The 24,319-nt window shown below is 40.5% G+C and overlaps 2 protein-coding genes across 13 annotated transcripts in view; one reads left to right on the top strand and one right to left on the bottom strand.

Annotated features, from left to right (window-relative positions):
- The window catches only part of CIZ1 (CDKN1A interacting zinc finger protein 1), a 2,016,138-nt gene that overhangs the window by 1,728,584 nt on the left and 263,235 nt on the right, over positions 1-24,319 (bottom strand). The window lies entirely within an intron of this gene.
- Positions 1-24,319, top strand: part of DNM1 (dynamin 1) — a 1,092,771-nt gene that overhangs the window by 561,700 nt on the left and 506,752 nt on the right. For 10 of the 11 annotated variants that reach the window (XM_044058867.1, XM_044058871.1, XM_044058872.1 and 7 more), the window contains exons 10-11: positions 1,476-1,614; positions 23,175-23,261. In XM_044058867.1, the coding sequence (XP_043914802.1) occupies positions 1,476-1,614; positions 23,175-23,261 (226 nt within the window). Of the gene's footprint in view, positions 1-1,475; positions 1,615-3,442; positions 3,582-23,174; positions 23,262-24,319 lie in introns of all 11 variants that reach the window. The other variant, XM_044058862.1, reaches the window with a different exon arrangement.

Raw genomic sequence — 24,319 nt, forward strand, 5'->3', positions numbered from 1 at the left:
GAAGGTTTGGTGGCAAATGAAAATCATAATCTAAGGAATATGCTTTTCAGAGCAAGAAGATCTTAGAGGATTACTGTTGTCTTATGTAATCTGTATTCTCTACTTCTACAGTGGAATGCTACAGTGCTAATATTCAGTGCTTGCAGTATTATGGGATGCTGCACGTCAATTATTTTAGGGCACAGTAGAAGACCACAACCATGCCTTTGCTCAAATACCTTTAAAAAATACTAACAATGCAAGAATGCAAATTCATAAAACATTTAATTTTTAAATGTATTTGCTGCATTTGCATGTCATGCGTAGTTCTAAATTGTCTCATCTGAAGCATCCATTAGAGATGCTTGCAGATAGCAGGGTCTATAGTAACAGTTCAGAAATCTGTTCCAACAGAGGGGGGAATTTTTTCTCAGTTTTTTGAGTCATGTGCATTTTTCTTTGTCACTGTGCTTTCATCATCCAACCATAAATGTCACAATAACTTTCACTGCATTCAGGGACAAAAGGGTACATACATATACACAGCCAGCAGCTTTCTAAGGCAGCGCTTTGATGCAGTGTGTGTGGAGCTTGCATCGTGAATTACTAGACTGCAAATTCAAAAACTTAGCACTTAAAAATGCAGCACTCATCTTCTATATTGGCTGTTTACAAAATGTTCATATTTAGTTTTAATTTTTAACTAAATATTAGAATTGTTAATCAAAATACTTTACAAGTGGAATCTGTAACAGCCAGTTGTACACAGTTATTTTGTTAACCAGGAGTCCAGTTTCCAAAGCTGAAGACTGACTAGAAAGTTACCAAAACTACATCTGTTTACTACAGAAATTATTTTGATTGAATGTGAGCATTTAAGAATCACTTTGGTCGAACTGAGCATTACATCTAAGTAACTTATTGCATTTTTGATGACATTTGCAGATATTGTTAGAAAAGTCACATACAAGGAATTTGTTGCCCACTATGTCTTAAATAACATTAATCATGCAAGGCATGTAATAGCATTGTGATTTTGTCACTGTTATTATACAGTCATGTTTTTGTTATGATTTTTGGTTTATTAAGAATTTTGTAAACAAGTGAAAATTGAATGGTTTCAAGATGCTGAAAAACAAATGTGGCAGCTAACCTTTCACCTCACAGCATTCCTTCTAACTTATGTACTCAAACTCTGCTCCTGAAAAATAAATTGAGGCATTTATAGGGAATGTCTTGGGTCAAATGTCAGTAATCAGATGCACACTACTCAAACTTAGCAAGCTGGAATGGATGTAGTGAAGCCCAGCTGTGACAACTATCACAGACACTCCTTCCACCAACCTCTGATGAAACTACTGCACTGTGTCTAGATCATCTGAGTAGATTTTGTTCCTAGCCTCTCTGCTTCTGGTGCTTTCATTAGTGCTTTGTGTTTTGCTTTAACTTATTTTAATTTGATTGTAATGACTGCCATTTTCCTGTTTGGACATTAGAACCGGTCTCTTCACTCCTGACATGGCTTTTGAGACCATTGTGAAAAAACAGGTCAAGAAGATCAAGGAGCCATGCCTAAAATGCGTGGACATGGTCATATCTGAGTTAATCAGTACCGTTAGACAATGCACCAAGAAGGTAAAGCCCCATCACTGGGGGTAGTGATGATGTGTAACCTGACAATCGTATTACCACATAGGGTTATCTATAGCTTAACACTGATTTGTAATAGGATGGGTGTGGTCGGGCCTATTGGTGCTCAACATGGACTGTATAGTTCATTGGTCAGGTATCCAAATTAATCTACTGGTCACTATAAATCACTTAAACACCAAGTGGTGAATCTATTCCCAGCCGTTCTTTTTCACTTAGCAACTATGGCTAAAAACGTAGATAAGATACATACTTACTCCCATACTGTGGAAGTAGGTAATCCTGGCATAATGGCATGACTGTCTCTGTATGGTAATCTGGCAAAGTAGCAGTCTGGCATTCAAAGCTTGGCATAACATGTAGTAGTTTTGACTGAAGAAAAGTATAATTTAGTGTGAGAGCCAGTATAGTCTGTACTCAGTGCTTTTTGTTATAAATCAACTGTTAAGAAAATCTCAACATGTATGATACATGCAAATGGGACTACATCACCTGTCATTTGGATCTGTCCTTGTTTTTGAGCTATACAAATGAGAATTGCTTAAGTAGTTTCTGGTCTTATATTCAGCCAAATTACATGTGCCATGAGGCCCGGCCATCAACCTCCAATAGCTGGTTCTACTCTAAGAGCCGACAGACCGACACTTTCTTGACAGTATAAGTATATTGGACATGGACTGATGTTTTAAGAATGACACTTGGCGTACAACAGCAAGATTGATAATGCTGACATTAGAGTAAGGATCTTGGTTACTCTTTTCAAAGGATGTTCTATTTCTTGCATGACTCTTATTAACATGTTTTGCTTTTCAATTTTCTATATGTTTCATTTAGTAACCTACAGGTCATTGTTATTGTAACTCTTAGAACATTTGCCAGATAGACACCTTTGCAGGTCTCAGAATTACGTGGGACACTTAAGATTTCCTATCTCCAGATGGGTTTTGGAGAAGGAGTATGATGGCAATACTCACATCTGTAGTGCAACTAATAACTGCAACTAACAAGAAAGATGCAGTACGCGTTACAAAGAGAGGTTTCCCTTGTAAAAATGTTACATCAATTTTACCAAGTTGTCGGTTCTTGAGGGAGTGGCCAGTTATGTGTGGCAATGTTAATTATGACTCATTATATTTTTAAACATAGGTTACAAATCCATGCACTGCCAAGCTGTTACACAACACTGCAGCACAAAATCCAAAACAATGAGTCCCTTTGTTTACCCATTCATTTTTTTCTACAGTGTTGAGAAGATAGGGGGTTTTTTTTAGCATTTTCTAAACTAGCCCTTTAATAGTAGTTTGTTTAAAATACTGAATATGCACATTGGCAACAAAATGCTGCGGAATCTCTTTCAGGCACTCATGCAACTCTGTTTCTGCCTTTCATAAACATGATGATGATGATGAAGATGAGGATGGTGGTGATATTACGATAGTGGTGATAATCCAGTGTATGTAATACATCTTACATACCAACGGGTTAAAGGTTGTTGATACTCTTTTGAGATTTATTGCTCTTTCAGCAGCCAGACCACATCTGTTAAGATGTTTTTGCCCACATCTCTTACTTGTAACACATTGAGCTGAAGTCATTTGCTTGGCAGTGTACTGGTCGTGACTAGTGTTTGAATTTGCAGGAGAACCTGCAGAATATACCTAGTTCTCACATGTCTTTTCCTTTATCCTTTCTCTCCTGTGCGCTTCTTTTCCTTCCTCCCTTGCTTTATGTCTGTATGCTTTTTCCATCCTGCCTTCCTCCCCCTCCCTCATTTATCATAACTTGTCTGGCTGCTTCGTCATCTCCCATGCAGAACGGGCCTCTTCACTCCTGACCTTGCTTTTGAAGCCATAGTGAAAAAGCAGATCCAAAAGCTGAAGGAGCCAAGTTTGAAGTGCGTAGATATGGTAGTGAATGAGCTGACTTCTACCATCAGAAAGTGTAGTGAAAAGGTAAATGGCCACCCCTTCCTTTGTCATCTGGGACTTTGCTAACATGGGCAACTAGCTTCTTTTCCTTGGTTGAGTACAATTACTGGGCTATAGGTTCATTAGATTTCAGTAACATTAGGAGCTTTTTTTTATTTAAATGTGTGTCTTAAGTGACGATTGAGTGAATGTACTTTCTGGCTGCTACTAAATCAAAAGAAATGTACATGGATATTCATAAACACAAACATACATTTATGTTTGTGAATATCTGTGTGTGTGTGTGTGTGTGTGTGTGTGTGTGTGTGTGTGTGTGTGTGTGTGTGTGTGTGCCTATGTATATGTACACATTCAGACACACACAGATATATATATATATATATATATATATATACATATACACACACACACATACATACATATGTTACATGGCTTACTGTGAAAATGTTGAAAATAAAAATTTTGAGACTGTAATATCGAAAGAGTACAATATGAAAAAAAAACTCAAATATCAAAACTCTCCACCACTGCAGACACAGAGACAAGTGCTAACATCTTTTAATGTTATTGTTTCAAGATTTCGATTTTCAAGATTTTGTGTTTCAGTGTTTTCATAGTAAACCTATATATAAATATATATAATATATATATATATATATATATCTTTATATATGTATCTATATATATATATATATCTATATATATATCTATATATATATATATATATATATATATATACTCACATGCACACACATGCAATGTGTGTATATTTCCACGTGTATGTATATAATACATACATACTTGTCTGTTTGTGTCTGTCTGTTTGTGCCTATATATGTATATATATTTTATTTACGTGTGTTTTTATAAATTTACACATGTATGTGCATGTGTGTTGTATTGTGTTTATATAAAATATATATGTGTGTGTGCCTATAAATATGTATACATATTTATATTATTTATTCTGTTTGTTCGTGTATTTTGTGTATGTATAACCACATGCATTCTCATGTGTGTATATATACATATATATATATATATATATATATATATATATATATATATATATATATATATATGTGTGTGTGTGTGTGTGTGTATGTATGAATCTGTATTTATAAGCACATGCATTTTCATGCATATACATGTGTGTGTGTGTGTGTATGTATGTGTGTGTGTAAGTGAATAACTATAAATAAAGATTTTGTACTATTACCAATTATAATTGTAAATAAATAGCCATTATTTCAAGAATGGGCATGATTCAGGTTGCTAAGACTATCTTAAAAGTATGGTATCCATTCTACAACAAACTTCACTGCTGATAAACTTGTCTACATTGTTATTTACAATGTAATGAGGTCTTTGGAAAGACTAAAAGTGTTGGACTACAAGTCTTAGGTTATCTGGACATGTGCATTTCTGAAAAAAAATTGAAGTATGGATGTCAGCTGTCTGTATGAATTTTGTACTGGGAACAAAGAACATATTTGATAAGAAGCACTTTGGTTGGAGCAGTCCAGTCATAGTTCCCTTATTCTTCAGACTGCAGCAGTTTGTCAGGAATCATTTTACTGGGATTATACGAGGGATAACAAAGAGCTAAAACGTAGCATTGCCATGCAGTGGTATGTGTCTGCTCATGGTTTGGACAGTGCTGACTTTCATTTGTGCATTTAAAAAATCTTGGAGGTTTAATTTTTCCTGGTGTTCCTCACACAGAGATCCTCTTTTGCACTGAGAACATCATCTTGTTAATACTGGCTGTCTGTTGTTTTTGTTTGCTTGGGAACTATCCCTATTGTCACAGAGACTTGGTGGATTAGCTGCCATCCTGATGCTTTTGTTTCCTTATTCACACTATTGCTTCAGAGTATGGTCCTAGCTTAAAGGGAATCTTGTCTGATCTCTGGTGGAGTTTAAACTCATCTGCCAACACAGAAGGGTCTGTAATAGTAACTGCAGAATGCAAAAATGGAAACACTTGCCTTTAAACTGTACCCACAAAAATACTTCACAGTCACAATAACTTAAAATATACTCACTCGCTTTTTGGTCATAGCTTATTGTCTCCTCCTGAAGGGAAGCAGGTTTTCAGAAGTGATACACTTCCTATTTTTTTGGATCTCAGGTCATTTAACGTCTCTGCTGTTGTACCTAGTCCTATCCAACAGCCGATTTACAGACTGTTTGTATGCTTCCAACTCACTGATGTTCATATATTTATTTATAGACTGGTATTTAGTGTTAAGGTGATCTTTAATCTATAAGAGCTAATTTACATTGGGTGTGGGTTATCTAGCTAGTTGCAGTTGTTGTTTAGGAGTATGTCCTCATAAGTTGTTTAGATGTTGTTAAAGTTATGCTTATCATTACAAATAGTTACAATATGAGATTAAGAACAAGTATACCTCTGATTTATCTAAAGCAGGAGGCAGTCACACCACAGGGCTTCTTTTAGGTGTAGTTAAGATTGTTAGAGAAAGCATATTCCCGCTGGGTACAACCGAAACTTACTGCAAGGGGTTTCTCCACACTGAGTGGAAATAGGAGTTCATTTTTAAGGACCCTGACGGAGCACAGAGTTTTTACATTGTGTGTCTCATAGACTTGTTGTGGGGGGGGGGGGTACATGCCTTGTACCAGTTCAACTCACAATATCACATTCAAGTATAGATGCAAACTCAGTCCCACTTTCCAGAATTCCTTTCTGCCACTTTCAGACTTTGGAGCTTACATACCTCTCAACTGTACAGATTTTTGCTTCATATTTTTGGTCCATTTTTCATATCATTGTGATTTTCTGGCAAATTAGTGGGAAATCGTTAAAGACTGAAATTAGAAAATAATGACAGACACTTGAGTTTCAGACTTCATACCCTTCAGAAAATTCATGCTAATGCAAAACTTATTATTGTATCGACTTTCTAAATCTGTAGGAGCAATATTTAGGACTTGTCCCTATTTCTGAACCTTTGTCCCACTTTTATATATGGCTTTGTCCAGATCTCTTGTTCTAAGATGTTGAGAGGTGTGGAGCTTGATTCTAACACATAACAGAGAAAAGCTTCACAAGAGTATTACTGGAGAACCTCAAGTATTTCAAGTATCCTTGCAGTCACAAGATCAACAGCCAGGACTATATACTATGACTGCTTGATTGCCTGGAAAAGGACCATAGCATGAAGGTGTGCCACATAATCCAAAGCTTCAGTGTGGCTACCTCAGGAGGAAAGCCCAAAAAGCTTGAGACCTCTTTCATTTCTAACAAAAAAAAATGTCAGTGATGGGGGAATTAGTGTAAGGACTCATATTGTTCACTCCTATGATCCCTGTCAAGAGTAAGGTATAAGGCCCAACCCTGCCAAAAGCCTTCACTATCTAAATCTGCCATCCAAGGAGGCATCTGCCATTTCACTGTATGGTGACCTCCTGTCTCCTAACTAGTAAGAGGCTGACCTTGCATTAGACATCAAGACATCAGTCATTGACATAGAAGGGGGAAGTGGAAGTTTCCCCTAGTAGCCACCCTTCAAAAGATACCTGGGATTCAAACAGCATACCTCCCATTCCAGCAGAGACGTGAGACTCGTTTGCCAATATGCATCAGTCTTCAGAGTCCCTTGATGACAGCATTGTGGCAGATCTTGAGCTTGGGCAGTTTCTCCTCTGCCCTGCACATCATAGCCTAGGACATCTGGTGAGCATGGGATACCTACCCCTGCAGATGATTAATGGTAAATCACCCACCACCACCCAACAATACTGCCAAAGAGGATAGCCAAAGGAAACCATGGCCTTTGCTTTAGAGACAGAGAACACTAAAGCGAGCTTCCTTATACAGGTCCCCCATTATAGCCCTTCATTTAGGAAACTTTTAGGCTGATGAAGTCCTTATAAGCTGTCCTTTTGCCCAAAATCTTCAACTCAGAAGAGGCTAAACTAGAATTTGAGAAATATGACTAAAGATCCATGGGTCATTCCCCCTTTAGACCTGTCTTAAAGAATGATGCCTTTTCTCCTTAGAAGCAACAAGATGCTGTTCCTTCATCCCCTAAAATGTCTCCCCTAAGAAATAGGGTAGCATTCTGAAGCAGAATTCCAAGATAGATACAGATGTAAACTTTCTGGGCCAGTTTAAGTCCCAAAATCCACAACCTTCCACTTTCCTACCACATAAGCAGCCTTTTTTTGCCAGTTTGGACTAGAATATTTATTGTGATGTACTGAGTCACAGTGAAGCCAAGGAGGAGATGAATAGTCAAATGAGTGAGCTGGGATCCCACACTACACAGTGCAGAAATACAGACTGGAGGAGTTAGGTTACATGCATTAAGATTATCAAGTCTCAACAATCTAGTGTGAACAAGAACATTCAAAATATCAAAATGCAACATTCGAAATATAATTCAGATGAAGCAGATTTATTTAGCTGCTTTCATGTTAGAGACTTAAGATTCAGCTGCCAGTGTTGTTACTGTTCTGATCTTTATTTGTATTCTTTGTGGAACCTTCTTGTGCTTTGTAAACAGAATGGTATTTACTAATAGATCCTCAGTTTAGGATCAAACGGGTTCAGTCTGCATTGCACATTTTTGATGCATGCCTTCTGCTAAAAAGCATGCACTCCTGCTTCATTTAGGTTCATAGGCTCATAGATTAGTACTAGGCTAAGTGCCCTTGAGGGCCATTTTAAGCCTAGCCAATTACCCCATGTGAGAATCAAACCCTGCACCTTGTGTCTGTAAGGTAAATACCTTAACCATTATGCCAACCTCCCACCTTTCTGGCTTGCATTCTAGGCTGAGCAAATCAGAAGCTGGAAAATGATCCAAGGAAAGCTCACTGAAGGAACCTGCTGTCATCCTTGAAGACTCTAGAAGCAATAATACTCAGGGCATAGATAGAGGTTCAGAATATTTAGAGACTACATAGCTGAATTTACCCTCTCTTTTCAGCTTGACACAAAAAAAAATTGCCTAGTTTTTCAGCATGAAAATATCTGTAGCTGTGATATAATTATTTTTTTGTACTAGCATTCTGACCTTTAAAATTAATTTATTTGCATTTTCTGTAAATACTTCACAATGCAAAATATATTTTAAATGTAGCCAGTGCCATGTCATAGAGGGATAAAGTCCTTATTATGGCCCAAGCAACCAAGGTTCAGTTAGTGTCTTGAGTGGCTGAGGCACTGGCAGGGAAGGCTGAGAATGTCCATCCTTCATGGGAGGGCACTCTCCTAGACATTCATCATGTTCAGTCCTTTGCAAAGGCTGGGAACATAGAAAAGATATTGTTCTTAATGTGAAAAGTGGAGGACATTGGCTGAAGAACTGTGCAGGTGCAATGATATGCCAGCATGCCCCCACTGCATGCCCATGCATCGGACATGAAAAGTTGAAAATGCAAGGGAAGCTAACATCCTAGGCAGCTATATCATGCAAAACCAGAATGCCTCAATTTCCTCACCATCCTGAACACGGATTATAGTAAATCCAGAGGTTGACAGGAGAGCCCACTAGAGCCTCTGGTTGACCTCAGACACAGATGGCAGCATATATATATATATATATATATATATATATATATATATATATATATATATATATATATATATATATATATGGGTCTGTATTAGAACACCAAAGTTTTAAAACTTCGAATGTTCTAATATTGACCCCTATTCAGCGAACGCTTAAAATACTGAACATGCAGAACAGCAAATTTTTTCTCAGGGAAAAATTTGCTTTTCTGAAACACATACACACAACACAAGCACACCAAAAAAACAGCAATCCACACACATACACTTAAAATCCTACATCTAACCCTACACTAAACTGTACATACACTACTATCTATCCACTTACCTTAACCCAAACCCTAACCCTAAGGTTTGTCATTATCGCACACTCACCTCACCCGTGCCCTAACCCTAACTCACCTACCCCTGCCCTACCCTAACGTCTGTCACAATCGCACACTTACCTGACCCGCGCCTTAACCCTAACTCACCTAACCCTCACGTCCACACAATTGCACACTTACCTGAACCCGACCCGTAACTTTCCACCACAATGCTGAAAATAGCAAAGCCACAGAAATGGCCAACCGAATTCTTTCCCTAGGAAAAAATTCGGTGTTCTGCAGCTTCGCTATTTTCAGCTCAGTTCGCTGAACAGGGGTCGATATTAGAACATTCGAAGTTTCAAGACTTTGATATTCTAATATAGCTATATATATATATATATATATATATATATATATATATATATATATCAGGTTCTATTAATGTCACATACTAAGTTAAGGCCTTTAGAGCGAGTAATCCATGTATCATTTGACTTATGAATATGCAGAATTTCCATTAAAACATGGTCAAAGACTGCCTTATGCAGAATTTCCAATAAAGCAGGGTCAAAGACTGCCTTATATGCTGGACACAGATCGCCTCTGAGTAGTCTGTATGAAACAGAATAAGGTGACAGTGATTTCAGTATATCCTCATGAAGACCTTAAATTTTCCTTATGAAATTATGAATACACTGTTTCTACAGTGAGGCAAACATACAGTACAAAACAACAAAAGATCTGAAGTAGTTTCTTCATTTGTTCTACAACCTGTGGGTCTCGGATCCGACCTCAGATCCGACCGGCAGCTTTCCAAGCTTCAAGATCCGAGCTCCTAGCTCCTCCCCTCTACCCACAATGCCCTGTCACCACCACACTACCTCAGATCGTTTTTGCCACGGCTTGAATACAAGCGTCTTAAGAAGAGCTCCTGAGCTTAGACAGGGAAGTGAATAATTTTTTCAAGAGATTTTTCTTAAAAGTTTAATAAGTTAAAAAGAATATTTAGAGTGTTTCTCAGCCCTTTTTTGTTTTCGGGATTGCGTTTTTATTCAGTTAAACCTTCCCCTAGGTGTTTGGGCGTGTGAGTGTGTGTGTTAGCAAAATGGCCGAAGGCCATAAAGCTATTTTTTCAAAGTGCACTGGGTGTGGCCATAAGCTTTCCCCAGCTGATGGCCACACTCAGTGCGTTATATACCTGGGGGTTGTCCATTTGTCTTCAGACTGCCAGGTTTGCACAGCCTTCAACCCCCGGGTTGTGAGGGACAGGAGGAACAGGCTTATTCTGGCGGGATTGCTTCCCCCGGAGGAGACCTCTTCCTCCTCTCCCTCCAAGGTGCAGGCTGCCCAGGTAGCTTTGGCACCCCTGATTCCCTCGACTCAGGCTGGGACTCAACCTCCCACTATTGCCTTGAGTACGAAGGAAGTTCAGTCTTCTCCTTCTAGGGAAAAGCACAGGGAGAAGCACAGACACAAGAGGCGAGCTGAGCCTCATCCGTCGGCTCCGCCTTCAAAAATTGTTAAATCGCCTCCGAGGGTGTCTGGACCTTCTCCTTCTCGGCTCTGATCTCCTTCATTCTCACCGGAGCCAGAGGAGGAGCTCTTATCACCCTCGAGGTCATCGAGGCGGCCCTCCAGGCCCGCCTCTACGACCTCCTCTAGTTCTACTAGGTCTCTCTCCGACGCCGATATGGATAGGATGATGCATCGGTTTTTGCAGACCCAAATGCAAATGGGGTGCTCCTGCCCCCCCCCCTCCACAGGGGGGGAGTGCAGCTTCAATATTTGCCCTTATTTCTCCTTCTTCAACCCGGATCCGGGTTTTGGAGTCTTCGGATCCAGGCCCTTTTATAGCCGGGGTTTTGTCAGTGCCGGTGGCCCAAGCCTTCTCGACGCCGACCATACCCTCAAGTATCTCGGATCTGAGCTCTCAGGGCCATGGGCCGGGCGTCGGATCCGTGGGAGTGGGTGCATGTTGGCGCCGCCTATGTCGGACAGCACCTCCCTTTCGGATCCGATGGCTTCGGCTCCAACCCCGATCCCTATCTCGGAGCCAAGGAGAACGCTCTCAGAGCCAGAAGAGAGTAGTTCTCCCTCGGCATTCGAGGTAGTGGAGAGGGTACTGTCGAGGTCTTCCAGGTCCCCGACTCGGGCTTTGGATCCCTCCACTCGCCCATTGCATACAGGTCTAACTTCAATCATCCTTCCATTGGGACAGCCTGCTCAGACCCTCCAGTTGGTTCCCTCGGAGGAACAAGAGGCCGTTGACGAGCCCTCTTCTGACAGTCCCACAGAGGAGGTGCCTCGTAAACGGACGTCTAAAAGGAGGCACATGGACTCCCCCGAGTCCATCACCACAGATACGGACTTAGAGGAAAGGGAAGGTTCCCCAAGGTCACCCCCCGAGGATGTCTCCTTTGGCGACATCATGGAAATGTTGTGTATTGGGGGGGTGGTCTGCCCAAAAACCTTCCTCGGATGAGTCTGTATTTCTGGAGGCATTTGAAGTGGGCCCATCTACCTGCTGGGTGTCCCCACCGGCAGATCCCCTGTTAGATCTCCTGACTACCAGGGCTTGGCAGGATCCCGACACCATGGAGCCTATCCCACGCCGACCAGATAAAATCCTTAGTCCCCCTTCAGACAGGCAGGCTTGGGCCAAAGGGTCTCCAGTTGATGCCATGTTGGTGGCTGCTGCCACTAAGAGAGAACTCTCACAGGAGAGCTCCACGGTCCACCCACCGGACAAGGAGTCCTGGGCACTGGACCGTATAGGGAAGTGGACCTTTGCTTCAGCAACCTTCTCCGTGAGGGCGCTGAATTATATGGCACATGTCATCAGGTTGCAATGGGATTTGATCAAGGAGTACACTGCAGCTCCACCTGAGTCCATGTTGGTCGAGGACAAAACCGTGTTCTCTACACGTATGGCCACTCTCAAGTCCATTTCAAATACTTCCATGCAGCTACTGTCTTATGCTACAGAGGGAGCTGCAAGGGCCAGCGGGGCAGGTGTTGTCTTGAGACGTCATGCCTGGCTCCGTCTTTGTAATTTCACAGAACCTTTCAAGGCATCCTTTGCGAATGCACCCTTTGACGGCTCTTTGCTTTTTGGCAAGACCGTACGCAATACACTAGTCCAAAGCAAGAAGGACGGGAAGACGCTGTCTGCCGTCGGAGTCCGCTTCTCGAGCCCCCAACGTTCCTTCTCAAGGAATCAGAGGGGGCAAAAGAAGCTGTGGTTCCGCAAGTCTCAGCAGTCCTATCCAGCTTCGGACTCCGCGCCCTCCAGAGGCAGAGGAGGGCAGGGTGGACGTCGGCCCAGAGGCAGAGGGGGACCGCGTAACTTCGGGTCTAGGGAGCCTTTCTCTGAGAGACCCGTGCAGCAGCCCTGAGGGCTTACCTGACTGTCCAGCTCTGGAGGCAGTTGGGGGGTGTTTAACGAAGCACCTGTCAATGTGGGAGTCCATCAGGAATGATCGATGGGTGCTTATATCCAGAGGCTACAAAATTCCCTTCCTATTTCGTCCTCCCTCAGGTGGTCGCATCCCCGATGTCCAACCCAATCAAAAAGAGGCGGCGACAGTAGAGATTTCAAATTTGTTAGAAAAAAGAGCCATCCAGCGGGTCCCCCCAGACCAATCCGGATTGGGCTACTACTCAAGGTTCTTTTTAGTGCCAAAAAAGACGAGGGACCTCAGGCCCATTCTAGACTTGTCTGCCCTGAGCATGTTTGTCCCCAAAGAAAAATTCCGGATTGTCACTCTACAATCTATTCTCCCCTTAATGCAGGAGAACGACTGGATGTGCTCTATAGACCTCAAGGACACGTACCATCACATCTTAATGGACAGACGGTCCAGGGTGTTCCTCCACTTCCAGCTAGGGGCCAGTCATTACCAGTTCAGGGTCCTTCCGTTCGGACTCACCTCAGCCCCCAGGGTGTTCACCAAAGTCATGGCAGTGGTTGTGGCCCACCTGAGGCTTCAGGGCATAAGGGTCTTTCCGTACCTAGACAACTGGCTCCTCACAGCAACCAACAGGCATCAACTTTGTACCGCGAGAGACTATGTGCTGTCTCTTGCTGACAGCTTGGGCATCTCAGTCAACATACCGAAATCCTTTCTTCATCCTGTGCAAGCATTAGATTTCATAGGAGCCAGGCTAGATTCCCGATCTTCTCGGGCCTTCTTGACCTCGGACAGGCTGTCCAGCCTCTCACTCCAGGTTTTGGCTCTTCTTTGCACCAAAGCTCCGCCGGTGGAGTTAGTTCTGAGAGCACTAGGCTCAATGGCAGCGGCTATTGGCCTCTCTCTCCATGCTCGCCTAAGGATGTATATATTACAGTGGACACTCCAAGTTCAATGGTCACTGTTACTCCACCCATTGAACACTCCTATCCCCCTGAGCAGAGTTTGCAGGGAATCCCTCCTTTGGTGGCTTCACTCCCCAGAACTCAGGCAAGGGAGACCCTTTGTGATCCCCCTCCCAGGTCACGTTAACCACGGATGCTTCTTGTCTAGGGTGGGGGGGGGCATTGTTTGGGCAGAAACGTCCAAGGTACGTGGACCTTGTCGGAGACCGCCTTGCACATAAATGTTCTGGAGATGAGGGCAGTGCTTCTAGCATTGCAGACTCTCCAAGACCTTCTACCTCTAGGAACGATTGCAATACAGACAGACAATATGTCAGTGGTCTGATATATAAACAAACAAGGGGGAACCAGATCCTCCCTCTTTGTCGAGAAGCCATGAGAGTTTGGGAATGGGCGATATCCACCAACCGCTTTCTGATAGCAACTCACATTCTGGGATGATCCAACATTCTGGCGGACAAATTGAGTTGAGTAATTCTCAGTCCTTACGAGTGGTCTCTCAATCCAAAAGTTGCGAAGGAAATTTTCCACAAGTGGGGTTGGCCTCGCTGCGATCTTTCTGCTACCCCCCAAAACACAAAATGCAGCGAGTTCTTCGCAATTCTTCCCCCAGAAGGGGAGAGCCCCAGAGACGCTCTGATTCATGCTTGGCCTCCCAGTCTACTCTATGCTTACCCCCCGCTTCCGCTCATGGCGAAGTTCATTCAGAAAGCCGCACAGTTGGGGAGCAAAATTATCCTCATAGCCCCATTCTGGCCTCATCAAATCTGGTTTCCATACCTGCGGTCTCACAGTCTCTCCTCCCCTTTAATCCTGGATCCCATTCCAGATTTGATATCACACCCAACGGGGTGCCCAACACCGAACCTGGTAAACCTCAAGCTTGCAGCTTGGTTGATCCAGTTCCACTAATGGCAAGGACTCCCGGTATCTCGTCACCAGTGAAAACTATTCTGGTAGCGGCTCATAAACCGTCCACCAGGAAAATCTATAATAGCAAGTGGAAATGATTTTCTATCTTGGCTAACAGCCAAGGTCTCAACCCCTTTACTGTTCTGATTCCTACAGTCTTGGATTTTTTGTCCATGATTTTTGAACAAGGGGCCAGTACATCAACGGTAAAAGTACAGTTAGCAGCAATATTCCATTTTCATGTGGGAGACGGATTAGGATCTCTAGCATCTACAAAATTGTGTAAGACATTCTTGCGTGGCATTTTCCTTCTCAAGCCACCAGTGAAATCCGTGACTCCCCCTTGGGACTTTGTTCTGCAAGCCTTAACGAAACCTCCTTTTGAACCTGCAGCTTCTGTACCCCTTAATTTTCTGTCCTGGAAAACAGCATTCTTGGTGGCCATAACTTCTGCTAAAAGGGTTTCAGAGCTCCAAGCTTTGTGCATGAAACCTCCCTATCTTATTTTCCACAATGACAGAGTGTCTCTCAGGACTAACCCGTCTTTCTTACCAAAAATGGCATCTGTGGCAAATATCAATCAGACTATCAATCTGCCAGTGTTTTTCAAAAATTTTCAAAATAAGGGAGAAGACATGTTGCATACACTAGACGTACATAGACAGTTACGTTTTTACCTGCACAGGACCAAAGATGTTTGTAAGGCTGATCAACTCTTTGTGTCATTTGCTCCTTCATACATGGGAAAACCTATATCCAAAGTGACACTGGCTAATTGGATTTGTCAATGTATTTCTCAGGCTTATAAGGCATCAGGCAAAACAACCCCATTCAAAATCCGTGCACATTCCACAAGGTCCATCGCAACTTCTGCAGCCTTCTGGTCCAGGATGCCGTTGGACGACATATGTTCAGCAGCCACTTGGTCTTCTGCTCATACGTTTATTTCTCATTATAAGCTGGACATGATATCTAGAAGCAGGCCCTTTGGCTCAGTGCTTGAATATCCTCCCATAGACCACCCAGGTTTCTTTGTTTAGGTAGCTGGGGACTCTGTCCCACAGGTTGCAGAACAAATGAAGTAACTACTTCAGATTTAGAAGTTATGTGCTCACCATAATGTTCCATCTGAGTAGGTACTTCATTTGTCTGCAACCATCCCCCCCGCCATCCCGCTAACCTGTATCGGGTTTCTAGAATCTTTATGATTCTTGAGAATATCTGAACCTGTTTATTACAGGTTTTTTCAGGTGATACATCAAAACCGATCTGAGGTAGTGTGGTGGTGACAGGGGATTGTGGGTAGAGGGGAGGAGCAAGGAGCTCGGATCTTGAAGCTTGGAAAGCTGCCGGTCGGATCCGACCTCGATTCCGAGACCCACAGGTTGCAGACAAATGAAGTACCTACTCAGATGGAACGTTATGGTGAGTACATAACTTTTAATTTCCATAGCCCACTATATCAAGTGGGCTCTGCTGTCAACCTCCAGACTTACTCTGACCCATGTTCGGGGCGGTGAGGAAATTGAGACATTCTGTCTAAGACTTCTATTCATACTCTCCCAAGATGAGTTCCATGTGCATTCTGCAAGGCATTTGCTTGTAGTGACTGCATTATGACTAAGTTGGCATCCCTCAAAGTAACATTTCCATTCCTGTTGACAGTTTTTATACTGTTTTTTTTTAATCAGAAGAGTTCTGTGGGCCATCTTTCAGTTTAAAAATTACAAGGTATTAAACTGTTTTCAAATAATGTATAAATTATAACAGATGCCTTGTCTTATGTATGAATATCATAGAAGACCTGACAGGTTATTCTGCTAGAGTGGGCTATGGAAACTTTTGGTGTTTTGTATTGTACGTTTGCCTGACTGACATTTGTTTTCATTTTGAATGCAAACTTTTAATCAGGTAAAGGGTTCAGCAATGGGAAGGGGTTTGCCCCCCCATATGCTAACCTAAACATAGGTGCAGTCCAGGAGTACAACATTTTTTGTAATAGGAATAATTTGCAAAATTTCATTTTAGAATGAAGATTCTTTCCAAAAATTATTTTTTTTAATTGACTGGATGAAAAATACTCATTTTTTGTTTTAACTTGATGAATCCTGTTTTCTTATTTGTAATAAAAATACAAAGTAATCTATGACGTGAATTTTATGTAATAAGTTTTGAATTGGTCTACATTAATAAATTAAATGCCAATATCAAGAGAAATCATTCCAGCGCAATTAGTTTTCTATACATATATATATATTTTATACATATATATTATCCACACACAAACACATGTATGTATTTCTACAGCAACCCCCATACAGTTCCCACTGTCCACATCTATACATCCAGCCGGGACCATATCATCAACTTTCCAAAAAGCCAAACGAGACAAAACAACAAAAATCTGAGTTTTTGCAAAGGGAGGGGGCAAGCCCCCTTGCTCTCTGCACACCCCCTGCATATTATATATACCAACTATAAGATCACACTACATTGGGGAAGAGGGTAAATTGCCCAATAACTACTGTACCACTATCTCCATACAAAGGGCTCATCTTTTTGCAAAGTCAATCAAATGGTTTCAACCATATGAAGTTCGGCTTTCTGAAAATTGATCCACCTCTGATCATTAAGGAATGTACTAACAGGAATGTCAACCTCTGACCATTAAGGAATGCACTGACAGGGGTGTCATTCTCTATCCATTAAAGAATCCACTGACTAGAGTATTAGCCACTGACCATTAAACAATGCACTGATAGAAGTGTCAGCCTATAGCAATTAAGGAATGCACTGACAGGAGTGTCAGCCTATGACCATTAAGGAATGCACTGACAGACATGTCAGGCTGTAACAGTTACTGGCTGCTCTGACAGGAACACTTTGTTCAGAATGCTGTAACTGGTATGCATGGATCAATGAAACAGAATAGAATTACTTCATCAGCAAGTACATGATTTAACAGTATGTGTAATGTCTAATCCAGGAAAATTAGGCAGAGGCATGGGGTTTTTTTTACTTGACTGGTGGTAATATTTGGGGCTTCCAGAAAGCTTTAAATTAGGGGATCAGTTATGAGGACTGTACTGCAACAGAATAATGATGGGTTTTGTATCAACATCAAATCCACAATCAGTTTTCTCCATTTCTCCCCTGCCCCAATAACTATTCTCTCTCTGACCCTTCCTTATTAGCATCCACTGCTCCGCATTTACCTCCAGTAACCCTTTCCTTTCCCCCAATATTTACTTATCTTCTCTCTTTGGGTAGAAGTTGTACAAATTAGGCCTTTATGTCAAATGGCAGGCAGGGAGATTAGCTTCTAGCTACATTTTTCTTACAAGCTTCTGTACAGCAACTATGCAGCAAAGCTGACCAACGTCCTTCCACACCAACATTCATTTTACCCATTCATTCTGTTATCAAGATCTATCCGGACATTTCCTTGGTCTTCTCATGCCGCCATCCACACCTTTACCAACTTTGCATTTGTACCTCAGATTTGGGTTATCCAGTCAATCACACTCGACAATTCATGTAGTCAAGCTTACACAAATTAAGCAAAGCTTTAACAAGCTGGAACACAATTTTTGCTTCCAAATATAAATGCACATTCAGTGAAAACAGTAAAATTAACAAGTACTCCAGACTTGTTAACATTACACCTGTAGTGTGTTGACAAAAATAAACAATATTAGCATCAATATTAGCTAGAAGAGCCAACAAATTAGGGTACGGTGCATTAATGTGTCCACCCAAAATTAATACTGAATGAATCTTTGATATAACTTAACAGTAAACATAGTATAAACACAAACTAATCCATGCAGGACAAAATGATCAAAGGTCATTGCATCTTTCAAACTTAACTATTTCCTGTTTCATTGCTGACAAAATTAACATGTTTAACATTCTGGTTACAAGTAAGCAACTGTTGAAATAAATTATGTTGATGTTTTTGACTAGGAGACCTGATCAAGCACTGTTTCATACTAGTGATTTATCAAACCAAATACAGGTAAGCGCTAAAAATGTCAGTGTCATCAGCAGAAATAACTGAGTCAAGGGACCATAGCAAATTTAGCATAACAATGTAGGCCATAACAGAACTTATAGAATTAACACAGCAGTGGTAAGGTTAAAGAAGTCCCCGTCCAAAATTAACAAATTCAGAGTCCATGGTAGTATTAAAATAAAATAGCGTGAATTTGAGAGTATTATCTGGTATAGGGGCTTAACACAGTCAAAGAACCAGAACTGGCAGAATGCCAGTCATTTGCACCATACTACCTTAATTGTCTGACTAAACTGACAGACAAAATTAGAGAGGAATAGCAAAGCACAGCTGCAAAATGTGTATTATTTTGGAAACAGGAACTAAAAAAACAGAGATGTTGCTACTTTTAAAAGGATTATTTATTTCAGGATCGCAAGTGAAGTAGCAAATGCCTCCTGCACAAATGAAGGTTAATGATTCTTAAAGAAAATGTGCACCATTTGTAAACCAGACTTGTTTTCTTGTAGAAAACATATAGATGAGGATTAGCAAGTGAAGTATGTTCACAATCTGAAATGAAAACTACCACTGCAGTTTCTTTCTGTGCCATAGACTGATAAAATACACGACCACTACAACGTTCTTAAATTTTTATTTTAATTAAAAGCCAGCATCTACTTCAGTAGCACAAGTATGAGCTATTCAAAACATAACTTAATGGAAAAGTTAATAAGAAAGTTAATGGATGAAATGCATTGTTTTTTCTTTTCAATATATAAGTGGAAAGCACATTGGGCCAGTTTCCAAAAGAGTTGCTCTCAGTTTAAGTCTGCACTGGTTCCGAAAGACTTGCTCCCTACTGTAAATGACTTACTTTGGTGAAAAGCCTATTTATAAAAAGGCTTAGACCAGGGGCCAGATTCCAAACACCTCCTCTTAGCTTGCTGTCAGTATAGGTGGCCACTTAGAATGAGAACAACTCTTTTGGAACTGGGCCAAGTGAAAAATATAGCGCTTTGATAATAGTTACTAGATCTACTAAAAATTAAATTAGGAGAGTTTTCCTTCTAGAACTAACATTGATGGGTTGTGCAAATTAGTCATCATTTTCCTGTGATCTCCAGTGCATTTTTCTTCAGAACACTAAAGTAATGCAAAATAAGCTGATATTATTTATAAGCTTTAATATGACTCTGCCCACTCAGAAGCACTCACTGCTTCTCTCTCCTGGTTTAATTCTGAAAGGGTCTTAAATGTAAAAGGGCAATGCATTATAAGTAATGTGCTATCACTACAGAATGTAAGCAACAAATTGAAAAGGTATATATGTGTAAAAAGTTTGCTAAGGTGTAATTGCAATAACCAGTGCTAAGAGTGAGAGTTGTACAGTATTTACCCATTTCTGCTTTTGCTTGACCACATGGACTTACGGTCTTCTGGTCTGACTCCAGCATGCTTGGGGAAATATTGGGCAGCTCAACCCCTTTTGCATAGATTATAGCTTAATCTTTCATCCTGACATTATTCTGTGTACCCACAATCTGATTTTGTTTTTAGTACAGTAAAAGCTGTGTTTGAATTTTAAGAGGACCACTGCTTGTAGCAGAGGCAGTAACAGCAGTCATAATATAGCTGTAGCAGAGGGAGTAACAATAGTAATAATACTAGTCCTTGTGATTCTTCATCCCACACTGTTACGCATCTGACTTACTGGCTACATAGATGTGGCACACAAGGTTTTGTTGATTTGACAAACCTCTAACAATAGTATTAGAATAAGATAAACTGCTCTTAGACCCCTTCCCCCACCACTGAGGAGGTGCCCAGCAACTGCAAAGTCTGCTGGTAAATAGAACTGACCATTCATGAGATGTTCCATAAGTTACTGTTTTACCTAGAGCATAGTATCAACAAGGATGGAACCATATTGGATTTAAGATCCCAGAAGGAGAAAAAATAAAAAAAAAGCTGAAACTGGATTAGACCTCTCTCATATATGTATATGTATATATATATATATATATATATATATATATATATGCGTGTGTGTGTGTGTGTGTATATGTATATGTATATATATATATATATATATATATATATATATATATATATATATATATATATATCTATATGGTTCTACCTCACATAAACGAAACACCAAAACACCGACAACGCAATAACCGAAACCACATAACCGACAGTACAAAAACACGAAATCCCACATGCCCGACAACGAAATAACCGACGGCACACAAACACGAAACCTCATACACTTCACACACCACAATCAACAAACAAAACACATTCCCCGTCCAAAAACCACATACACAACACAAGCACACCAAAATCCCTACAAACCCACACTAAACCTCACATACACAACTACCTACAACCCTAACCCAAACCCTAACCCTAAGGTCCGTCACTACCACACACTTACCTGACCCGCTCCCTAACCCTAACTCACTTATCCCGCCCCTAACCCAAACACAATCACTACCGCACACTTACCTGACCCGCTCCCTAACCCTAACTCACTTATCCCGCCCCTAACCCAAACACAATCACTACCGCACACTTACCTGACCCGCTCCCTAACCCTAACTCACTTAACCCACCCCTATCCACACTTACCTTACTCGCACCCTAACGTCCGTCACTACCGCATACTTACACAGCCTTTTCCCATTTCGGCATCCTTGGCATTGGTGCTTTCATCCGTCGGGTCGGTCTTCTGCTTGTCGATCTTCTAGGTCCCGTCGCGTCGGTCTTCTGCGCTGTCGATCTTCTGGGGCTCGCGATTTCCCTGTCGATGTTCCAGCGTGTCGTTGAAGTGAGGTAGAACCATATATATATATATATATATATATATATATATATATATATATATATATATATATATATATATATATATATATATATATATATATCATACATTCATTTATATATATATATATATATTCCTCAGCTGTACTTTGCATCCTTTAAACTTGCATTAAGCTATGATCAAACAGTAGATTACGAGTTAGTGCAAAAAAAAGTTGATATTTGCCTCAAAATAAGTTTATATGACAGACTAACTACAACTGCTTCTCTGTGTTTAAACCGCAAGTAGAAGCATTCAATACTTTAGCTGTTCATGGGGAAGGGAGTGTGTTATCCACCAAAGATCTTACATTATCTTTTCCAACATCTCCCTTTGCCTTTTTCCTCTCCTTTCCTTTCTATCCTATGGTCAGTTGTCTGTTTCTTCTTTAGTCAGTTCTCCCTCCTCTCTTTTTGCTTGGCTAATGTATTTTCACAATACACTCGAGTTTTACACTCGTACACTGTTATTTGCATGACGCAGTGTAGCATGTCTGATCATTGCATGTCATGACGCATTTGCATGTGTTCATATTGGACAAACTTTTATACACTGGCGGATTTAAACCTCAGGTAGTTGGAGGGTGTTACCCTGAGTGACAGTGCGGATTGAGTGGGAGACCTCTTATTGTTTTTTTTTTAAATTAGTACATTTCATTGGTTAAGCTGTTGCTTAACTCGTTTGTGGCTCTCCAGTTGTCCTGCATCATTTAAAAGCTCACACCAAATATCAACGCTTTTAATCCTTGGTTTTCATTGTTTTTTGTGTGTTTATTATTGTTTTGCCTTCAGCTATTCTACTGGTTGCTGTGCTTAAGAAACAGAAGAGCATATGGCACCCGACCAGTAGAGATAGACGGCTGATTGTTATCAAGGCTCTTACAAGTTGTCAGATGCCATGTGCACATATGTTCTTGGGGACACAGGACCTTAAATCCGCCAGTGACTTGTCTTTTTAGGTTACTTACAACCTGATGTATAGATTTTTTTTCTTAAGCACTGTATTTATTTATTTATTTCTGAATTTTATCCTAATTTGGATTATACAAAAGTCTTGCAGAAAGATCCTGCAGCCTCCTGCTTTCACAAAGGTAGTACTAACACCCTGAATGTAGCTACAATGGTTTGCATGTTCCCCTGATTGTGTATGACTTCTTTTGAAGCTGGAAGCTGGAGAATCTCTGTGCAAGTAACCCTCCCCATCCTTGCGTCACATTCACTGTTTTGAATGTTAAGGCAATTCTTATAGCAATGACTGCATTGCAATAATAAGAAAGCATGCAATATCAATGGAAAGAAAATGCAGAAGAACAAAGAAATACTTTCTCATGGGCATATATTTGAAAATGTTAATTAATGGTGACCGATTACAGACTTGGTTATAAAGAAGGAACTGATTAAAAGAAAAATGATGATGGGTAAAAAGGAAATGCTCCTTTCTAAAAAAATTATGGGAGACACTTGAGCATAGTTTTGTTAGTGTATGTAGCTCCACTGTTTTTTTTTTTTTTACTTTGGAAGGGGTGAGGTTAAAAAATACAGTGTTGTTTTAATGAAATTACTGTCGTACTGCTGAAGCTGTTTTCCCACGGGTGTCCCATTTGCGTTGCAGCTTGGCCAGTACCCTCACCTACGGGAAGAAATGGAGAGGATTGTTACTACCCACATCAGAGAGCGAGAGGGAAGGACCAAAGATCAGGTATGTCTCCTGATTATGGAAGGCAACAACAATGACAGTCTGACGAAGCACACTGTATACATCCTGATTAATATGCAATTCCACAATTTAATTTTTTTATTTACTTATTTTATTTTACATTTGTTTACTGGGAGAGTCCGACTGGGCATAAAACCCTTTTTCAGAAGAGGCCCAAGGAGAAAAGCTCCATTGTTGGTAAACTATTTTGTTAGTAGAAAGAAAATTGTATAATACAATAAAGAAAAAAATAGTAACAGGCATTCATAATGGTAAAAAGACTAGAACAGAATAAATTTTTCAAGTGGGAGACAAGACCAATAATCTTGTATTACAATGCTTCTAGAAGTCACTTCTTACAGTAGTAGCAGGTAGTGACACTGTATACAATGAGAGTGCAATTACGATACTTAAGTCTTATATACAGGTAGCATAGCAAACTGAAGATTTAAAATCTGGAAGATATTAACAGTGAGAAAGAAAAAAAAAACTTAAGGTAGTCATATGGCTTAAAATTCAATGCCAACATTTTACTTACTCTTTATTTAGATTTTTGTTTTTGCATTTTACTGCTGCTTGTGTTGTACATTGCCTTTGGACTGAAAATGCTATATAGAATTAAATTTTTATTTGGCTTGATTTGATTTGATTTGATATTGTCAACAAAATATTCATCTGGTCTGTGCTATGCTGTTATGTAAATGACAACTTAATTGACCAACCTGTGACTAACTGGGTCTGGGACAAAGTTAAAAAGAATGCCTCACAAACACAGAAAACTGTAATCACAGAATTACAAAAAATCATCAGCAAGTAGCCCCCTTTCATTTTCCCCTCATCTCATGCTAAATTATATAATTAACTCTGAGGTCACCAGACAGTGGAGAAAAGGAAGTACTTGAAAAATCTATGGGTGTCACCAGTGCTTCAGAAACCTCTCTGTATCTGTCATTTAACACATACCCACCTTATTCATCAGTTCTTTTCTGTTATTGTTAAGAGATGAGCTTAGCAAACCTCTTAAGCCAAATCCATACTGACCCTCTTACTTATAAGATTTT

The sequence above is a fragment of the Protopterus annectens genome, chromosome 16.part0, assembly GCF_019279795.1.
Source record: "Protopterus annectens isolate FY-2018-M chromosome 16.part0, PAN1.0, whole genome shotgun sequence".
Classification (NCBI taxonomy): Eukaryota; Metazoa; Chordata; order Ceratodontiformes; family Protopteridae; genus Protopterus; species Protopterus annectens.